This window comes from Orbicella franksi, chromosome 8 (assembly GCF_964199315.1).
Source record: "Orbicella franksi chromosome 8, jaOrbFran1.1, whole genome shotgun sequence".
In the NCBI taxonomy this organism is placed as follows: Eukaryota; Metazoa; Cnidaria; class Anthozoa; order Scleractinia; family Merulinidae; genus Orbicella; species Orbicella franksi.
Window position 1 is genome coordinate 14,639,646 of NC_138152.1, and position 9,165 is coordinate 14,648,810.

The 9,165-nt window shown below is 39.0% G+C and overlaps 1 protein-coding gene across 1 annotated transcript in view; it reads left to right on the top strand.

Annotated features, from left to right (window-relative positions):
- Positions 1-5,140, top strand: part of LOC145494861 (uncharacterized) — a 20,772-nt gene extending 15,632 nt beyond the window's left edge. The window contains exon 7 of the mRNA XM_081474428.1: positions 4,308-5,140. Within this exon, the coding sequence (XP_081330554.1) occupies positions 4,308-4,627 (320 nt within the window). The 3' untranslated portion in view covers positions 4,628-5,140. The remainder of the gene's footprint in view (positions 1-4,307) is intronic.
- Positions 5,141-9,165: the final 4,025 nt, after the last annotated feature.

A 9,165-nucleotide genomic window follows, 5' to 3' on the forward strand; every position in this document is an offset into this window, starting at 1 on the left:
GCATTCGCTTTCCACGACATATCTTCGCCTTCTTCATTCTGGGATCTACGGATTAACTTTTCAAGCTTTGTGAACGTCTGAAACTTCCTGCAGTTATAAGAAACACTGCTACCGACAGAAACCGCCCGATTGTTGACATCTGATGATCCTGGAAGCTGATTTACACTTGCTTGTGTTAAAGAGAGGGAATCTATTTGATGAGAACTGTGACGGAGTCCAATATTTTGATAATTGTTGTCACTAAGATGATAACTTATAAGTTTCCTCGTGGTGTTCTGATCAGGATGCATGACAGATCAGCCGATGGTGTTTTTCACTTAGCGATTTCAGCTTTACTTAAGACTCGGCAAACTTTGATTGTTTTTCACTAGTGCCCGTCAAGGTTACCGGCTGGTAAGTCAAAAACGACTTCTATATGAATTTTATTAAGAAAAAATCCCTAAACTTCTAGCTACTCGGAATTAAATTTACTTCTCTTACTGTTTTTAATCGGCTTTCATCGTTTCAATGCGCTTGAATTTTCCAAGCCGGGCTCTTCCTAATTTGCACAATCCGTAATCTGCCCGTGGGGGTTACGGCTGCATAATGACCGCTCAGATTTCGTTCTTAGCCAATCAGAGCGCGCGTTATATCGGCCACAAGCCAAAGCCATATAATAAGTATGCTTATTATTAAAATTACGGCTGCATGCGTGTATGCAAACGAACAATTGCGTCTGTGTTTCGATGTTTTAGTCGTTTTTCTGTGTTTCACCTCGGAAAATTATACTAAGGCAATTATTCGCCTCAGGCTCAGTGAACATCGGTGAGTATTCACGTCGACTTTGTCTCGTTGATTATCCACCAATGTTCACTTCGCCTTCGGCGAATAATTGTTAAACATAGATTTAACCAAGCCTAAGGCGGAGCTCCTGATTGTAAAAATTAACCATAATGGAAAAAGAGGACTTTTCCCTTGATCAGAAACTCAAACTTATCCATTTTGAGCATGCAATTGTTCAGCGTGTGGTTTCATTATTAATTTTTTTTCCAGTGAAATTTTAACAAACTATACCCAATAACCGTGTCAAAGATTGTAGAAATTATGTATGCAATCAAGAGATTATCAAGGGAAGAGAGAAAATCCTCCATATAATCCCTCTTCAGTTATTTTTAGACATGGTACCCTGTTCTTCCGAGGATGTTATTTGCGCAATGCATGGGCAGCCAAAGCGACTTTCTCTAAACTGAAAGTGAAGAATGATCATCGCAGTAAATTTTCCAATTTAAGCAATTGGAAAGAAGAAGCCTGAAAAAATCAGGGCTTCAACGGGATTCGAACCCGTGACCTCCGCGATACCGGTGCGATGCTCTACCAACTGAGCTATGAAGCCACACATTGGGAGGTCAACTTATTGAGTTCATATCTTCCCGTGAGTAGTGAAATGATGTGAAGTTTATATGAAATAATTCATATATGAACTGCGGTTGTAGATGAAAGTTAAGAATGATCATCGCAGTAAATTTTCCAATTTAAGCAATTGGAAAGAAGAAGCCTGATTTTTTTCAGGCTTCTTCTTTCCAATTGCTTAAATTGGAAAATTTACTGCGATGATCATTCTTCACTTTCATCTACAACCGCAGTTCATATATGAATTATTTCATATAAACTTCACATCATTTCTCTAAACTACCTGAAACGAAATGGCGGGAAACGTGTGAAAAGTGGTTTTATATGTTTTGAATCCTAAAAGAAGTTTCAAAGCAGAGATGGGCTTTCGTTTGTTTTGTGCTCGTTCAGCTGTTTATTATTTTGCCGTTTATAAGAAATAACTGAGCCTCAACGGCAACGAGTGCAATGGCTGTGTAAGCATGCGTTATATTTCTTTGTTCATTTCTCTGACGTTCTTTACAAAAACAACAACTTTCTTTACAAAACAACAACATTTTGACGCTGTCTCACAAATACTTCTTGGGATATTTTGCATTGTACTCGTTTGTCTACTCATTTCTCTGGCAGTCATTCAGGGTTTATTATTTATTCAGGGAACATCCGTCTCCTATTTGAACTCCTATTAAAGTTTCGAAATGTATTAAACATAGCGAGAGTGCCGGGTGTGATTAAAATATCAAAGAAGTCATCCCCATAGCGTTGTAGATTTTCCTTCGCTTTGAAACGAAAAGAAACGAAAAACAAGCTGGTCCTTCACGAAAACATTCACGAAACACGCAAGTAACATCCGCGGAAGAACCGGGAACCATGTCTAAAAATAATTTAAGAGGGACTACCTTGGGTATAAGGCCTATATGGAGGATTCACTCTCTTACCTTGATAATCTCTTGGCGCAATATGTCAAGGACTTTCTAAGAGACGAAAGAAAAGTCCACAACGCGTCAGTCTCCCACTGTCAGACGTAAGCGCTCTCGCCGCAAAATTAAACTTGCCAACATTCAGCTAGAACATTCTTCTGTCATTTGTCTTTCCAGTTGCTCCTTATCTACCGACGAGATATCTGTCCTTTCACGTGGGGTCACATTCTGCCTTACACCATGACATACATGTATCAACTGGTTGGAAGTTTCAGCCGACATTTACGACTTTTCACGAGGCTTGCGACTAGCAGAGTATCTTTTTGACGAAAACATCAGTATCCCCACAGCTAACGAACACGACTCATCTTTCCATACCAAAAGTACTTGGAAATCCCCCAACGACAGAGAACGAGTCCTCAACTCCCTTTTAGACGCTGTTAAACTTGACATAGCCACGTGTAAACCCAAAACTATTTCTGATAACCTTACTGTTACAGAACGACAGGCCATACACAAACTCAAACAACGACAAGATATAATTATAGAACACGCTGACAAAGGTTCCGTTACTGTTATTATGGACAAAACCTGGTAAATCGACGAACTCAACAGTCAACTTACTGACACCAAATTCTACCAGCGCCTAAACGAAGACATTACTGCCGACATAGATCGATGAGTTACCAAATTTTCTAACGTATGGGGCTCCGCTTGTTCGCCTTCGGTGCGCAGGATCGCTGCTAATATTTAACTTTTACAGTGTAATTATGCTTTGAAAAGACGAGAAACCAACTTGTGGATTTGCTTTCATTTTTATTCATGGAGCAAATATCACATTTATTTGGATCAATTCGACTTTTTTCCCCATCTTTTGCGAGATACCAGTTTTCAAGGTGACTTCAAAACAGGCTAATTCGACTTCGGAGACTGTGAAATTTAGCCATAAATGTCGGAAGCTGTCAATCACAGTGTTTTTATTTCAACAAGCTAAATGATTTACATGCAAAAGTTTTACCCTTTCTGGATATTTTCTGGGGCTCTGAACTTATCAAATACCTATTGCTAAGCACCGGAATATGTTAAGCGTGACATGCCTATAGTTAAAAGCTATTTTCTCAAATGTGGGGCCTGATCTAGGATCGATTCAATGAAAATTCAAAAGTATTAACATCACTGTAAAAACTTATAGAATAAGATTTGTGGTAACTTTGCATCGCGCGCCGTAAAAAGCTCCACGAATTTGCCAATTATTCGCCATTTTGACGGGAAACAAAGATAACGGCAAGATCACTGCACCTATCCCTTAACCAATTTACATGAACCGTAACACAACGCCGGCGAATTTGAAAAGATCTGAAAAGGGAGGTTTCACTCTGACAACGCATCAAATGTCTGCCGTCCACACTACGTTGGAGGATTTAAAAGCGCAACAATCGCCGGTCATTTTGGGTTTGTGTTTGAGGCAAACTCGTTCAGGGAAATCAAATGATTATCGTGCCCTAATTGTTTTCGAAAAGCTCCTTCAGTCAATATGTTTTCCGTCCACTCAAAAACGAAAAGCCGACGTAATCAAATTCCTCCGGTTTGAAAAGCGTTTTCAAAAACGTTCCGTTTTCGTGACAGACTGGGAATGAATTAACTCTCGCAAAAAAATGATAAAAAGGAAAAACGAATTGATCCAAATAAATTCGATTTTTGTTCATTGGATCAGATATAATGGTTGACGTTCGTTGAAAAATGAGGCCAATCGGTGAAGGTCCGAAATTTGCCCTATCAGTTCTTACACGGACAGCCTCTTAAATCTATGATACTCCTAGTCCAATCAGTTTTTCAAACCTTGGATTAATAACAAGAATTCAAAGGTACTGACTTAGCATGCAATGTAGTGGTTGTAGCTGACTACACAGAACGTCGTAACATTTTCAACCTCTAGTTATAAGGCTTTAAGTTCTTAGTCTTTTTTTTTTTTTTTTTGTCATCAATTAACTGGTGAAATTTTTTGTTGTGGTTTACCAGAGTCCAGTAGTTATGGTTCCACTTCCAATGCGTTCATATTTTCACTCCGCCACAAAGAAGGTCTTAAACCATTCAAGAGCATGGTGGATAAATCGACATATGCAGTTTACAGGTACCCAAGTTATGGTCCAACATTTGGTGGAGGGTATGGTGGACGGCATGACATCTACCTTGCTGACAATGCCAACAGTAACAATAACTCCCACACAAACTTTGGCCACGCTTACTCTGTCCCAAATGAAGTAAACGACAGTAGCACGATCCTGGCCGGAACTCACTACTTCTCAGCTGATGAGATGGAGGTGTTTTATCTTGGTTGATTTATCCTTTTATCCTTTCATTCACGGTCTCAACTAATTTAGAATACAACAATGTCATAAACAAGCGATCAGAACGGATTAGGTTAAGTTTTTGTTTACCTTCTTTTTTGTTCTCCAAGGGACACTTTCACGATATATTCGCTTACAGCTGTTATAAAGTCACAAAATGGTCCCTCAATTTTTGTAATAAGAACTTAATTAGTTCTAACTAAATGATTAAAAGCAATGTCTTGAAGAGAGTCCGCCCTGCAGCAACTTTTTGCAACATTTTTGCAAAACTTGAACGATTTTCTAGCCAAACCTTTGAAAAACTGACATCCTGACGCTTTTTCAAAAATCCATATCGCAATCCGTTTCCATCCGTCCTCGCCACCGTTAGCCATCCTCACTTCCTAATGGGTTTTAATCATTTGTCGAATACTGCTCTACAAAATAAAACCATTATTGTTCAGCCTCCAATGATCGATATACGTTTTTGAAATTTCCAAAATCATGCTAAAAATAATGACAATGTCCCGTTAAGTTGTTTGAAAACTATTACAAATAATATACTTAACCAATTTATTTTAATTTTGACCACACTAATGACTTAGACTTAACATGTTGTCATTAGTTATTTGATCTTTTATGTGTTTATATGAGTAGTTTTGATTTGTGATATATTCTTTTCTTTGCTTTTTTGGTGGGTGGTGGGGGGGGGGGGGGGGGGAGGAGATGTGTACCTACTATGGCTATCGCGTTGGACGCTGAATTTTTCTATCCCGATAAGGGACTGGCTGGGATAATTACCGGCAAACTCTTTAAAATGCAACCTACCCAAATGTCAGCTATAGAGTATAACCTTGGGGTACTTTCTTGTCGTGACGGTTTGGCATACTTATATGCGTCTCATGCGACATAAACAAGGATAAACTCTGACGATTATAAACATTTTAATTCGCTCTGTAGGCGAGATAATATCGGCAATCCAGCGGCGTTAGTGAACTCAGGCTTATATCACCAGCCAATAGTTGAGAGATTTCACCAGCCAGTTCGTAGTTAAAGATGGTGTTTTGACCCTAGGGGCTCTTTAATTTATTATTATTATTATTATTATTATTATTATTATTATTATTATTATTATTTTAAGTCCGTAAAGTCTTGCCGCTTTTAACTTCTGGTGCCGAGTTCAATCCATGAGCCTAAGGCAGTCATTATTATTATTATTATTATTATTATTATTATTATTATTATTATTATTGCTATTTGTGATGAATTAGGGCATTTAATTTCTTTTCAAATGTTATTGCTAATTCTTTTGATGGTTAAATTTATTGATACCTTCATAATTCAATGATTAGCAAATTGATAACAATACATGTTATTAACTACTTATTAACCGAGAGTGAGGTCTTGAGACCTGGCCGCAATGACCGAGCGATAGCGAGGTCAATACGGCAAGGCCGAAATTTGAGACTTTCCAGTAAAGACCTTACTCTCGGTTAATAAGTAATTTATTTTTATGGCCTTTAAGAAACAAAAGCAAAACAAACAAATGAGCCATTCTTTAAAGTGCACACTTATCTGGCCATACATTCATTGTTTCCAACCGCATAACTTAGGTGAACTACAATGAATTCGCTGTTATCCTGACGTTTTATTTCATCGTTTTCAGTTACTACAATTTTCATGAAAACAGCAACATTCTTTTTTAAAAAAAATTCCTTTCGCTTTGTTTTAGCAGGCCGGTAAACGGCCCATATGCATTACGAGACAGGGTTGGCGGAGCCGTTGGGGGGGAGGGAAATACTGTAAAGCCCCCCCCCCCTCCCCCTCAATAATATTATTACAAATATCTCCAGATCCCCTACTAGTTGGCGCCTCTGGCGCTCGGTTGTAAACCCCGCCAATTCAAAATAGGCTCCGCCATCCCTACGAGAGAACGGTGCTCTAGAAATAGCCAATAAGAGCGCACGTTATATCGGCTACAAGCACAAGCCTTAAAATAAATACATACGTAGGTAACATCCGTAACATATTTGTTGTAAATTAACAGAGAATTGCGCTCGAAAGTACGTATCTTTCATTAAAGCTTCCCTAATGTAGCTTTTAGGGAAATAGAATGGCCGTTGAAAAGTCTGGATATTTGTGGCGGCTAGCGGCCGTTTTCAGTATAATTCTTTACCCGTATTTCAGGAGCGTATTTATTGCATTCATTTCAAAACGAATAACACGATTTTATCGACCCAAACACAATATTTATATGCGTTTCTTGGTGTCCCACACCAAATGCCGCATTTTTGTTTCTCTGCATTTAATCTTAATATTTAATTGTGATTTCTTTCACCAATTTGTAGCAGCAACGAATATATACTTGCCCGAGGAAACTTTTCTTTTGTTAAGATATGTTCAAAACAGTAGCCGTAACACAAAGTTCCGAGGCTACAGCAGCAAGTTCTGTCCGTAGACAGCCTAGAGATCAAGCTTTAATCACAATGTTTTAACTGTAAAGTAACCGTCTCTTAATTAGCGGATATTTGACTAAGCTAAATTGACATTAAGAAAATAGTGAATGAAGTATAAAACGTAAATAAGTAAAGGACTGGTGTATCATGCCGTGGAGTTCCGAAAGTGACAATGCCCCCACCTTAAAGCCAAGCAGCAATTTCTTTCTTTCTTTTCTTTCTTTCTTTGACAATCATTTATAAACAAGGCTTCTGAAGAATAACTTACACCGAGAATAACAGAGATTGTACTTGTAGACTTGCCACAAATCGACGTCATAAATTTCAGGGTAGAATAGCTGAGTGGGCGAGGTGAACTGCGAGATTGGCATTGTGAAGGTCGCGAAGTGGCCGAGCGAGCGACGAAGGATTGTTGCTTGGTCGAAATTCTAGTGCAGCATGAGATTATTACATTGATAAGACAGGTTTATAACACCGAGTCGATTGTGCTGGGATGTCATTTCCATTTGTAACCAATGATATTTGTAAATATATTCAGTTTTGAAGTTGTGTAATGTAATGGTTTGATGAACGTAATAAAATTCCTTAAAATTCCTTATAAAATATTGCACAGGAAATGTGTTGAATTTGAGTTTACTGCAGGTATAAATTCTTCGATGAGGACTGTTCGTGTTTTTCTATATTTCGCCTCCTCCCAATCCACAGCCTTATTACCTCTTAACTAAGAGGATATTCTATCTGTCTTGGCCGGGGTTTAGGATACTTTTGCGTTGTGGTTTACATGAAACTGTTCTCCTTTCAGTTTCCAATTTTGCCTATAGAAGATTTGCCAAATTCAGTTGTGCCCCTTATCTTACAATCACCGAAACAAGAGCAGGTTGGAATTAAGGTAGGTAATTTAAACCGTTCGATAAAGCGACCTTCGCATAACGCCTCATCCAACGACTCTCAGGGAAACGTTTTGACGAAATTGATGGCCTTTAATACCATTTCAGAGTGGGGGAACCAAAGATGAAGGACAGGAGGGTGAAGGAGAATTAATTAAATTTCGAGACGACCCTAACAATTGCGATTGGAGCGAATCCTTCAGTGGCCTCGTTTGGCTGGGATCACTCAGCGTCTGGTCAGCAGTGTGCAGACTGCAGTGTGCATTTTGTACTGACCGTATATAAAACATAAACACGACAGAGCACGTAGAAAAGAATTTCAAACACGCTTTATATCTCCAACACGATCTGCCTTGTTACTAAGATATGAAGAGGGTTCCTATTGGTTTCCTTCTTGTCTCCCGCCACACTCATGGAGTTCCGTGACTTCGTCAGGTCGCGCACCTTTCCTGTGCTCGTTGCTTGTGTACACACAAAGATTATGGAGCGACAATCACTTCAGAACTGAAAACCCGAAATAGTTTAAATCCGACGTACTAAATCCTTACTTGGCTCAGCAAAATGGCTGACCAGTCTAGCTCCTGATATTCCGCTTCCTCCCTCAAAAGGTTTCTTCGACGGTGCGGAAAATCTGCCAAGCGATGTGAGCGTAGGCGCCGGGCTACGCGAAGGGCGACAGTCGATCCATTCCATTCAGCGATTAGGCTTACGTCATCACCTAAAAAAATTCAGCCCAGACAAAAAAAGACCGGAGGGAGGGGGAAGGGGAACGGCCTCTTTGGCTCTTGCATGTTGACAGAGGAAATCAGACTTTTGTTTTCTCATGTGAAATGTCTCAAAACAAAAGTCTGATTTCCTTGCATACGGCTGACGCGCCTGAAATTTGAATTGACCAATCAGGAATCAGTAGGCGGGAAAAACTGTCCTGTCGCTCCGCTCGGGCGCAAAAAATACTACGAGGGACACAAATAAACTATATGCCTGACAAAAGTCATTTGATTATCATTATTATCAATACACAAGGCCAAATCGTACAAATTCATTTAAATTGATAAGAGAAAAATGCTTAACAGAGACGTAGCATGAAGCTAAGATGTGAAAAGTTGTTGCTACAATATGATCAGCTAAACAAAAGCCAACTAAAATTCCTTTCTGTACACAATAAAAGTCACATGTAATCTAGTTTTAAAAAGATTAGTAACTAAGA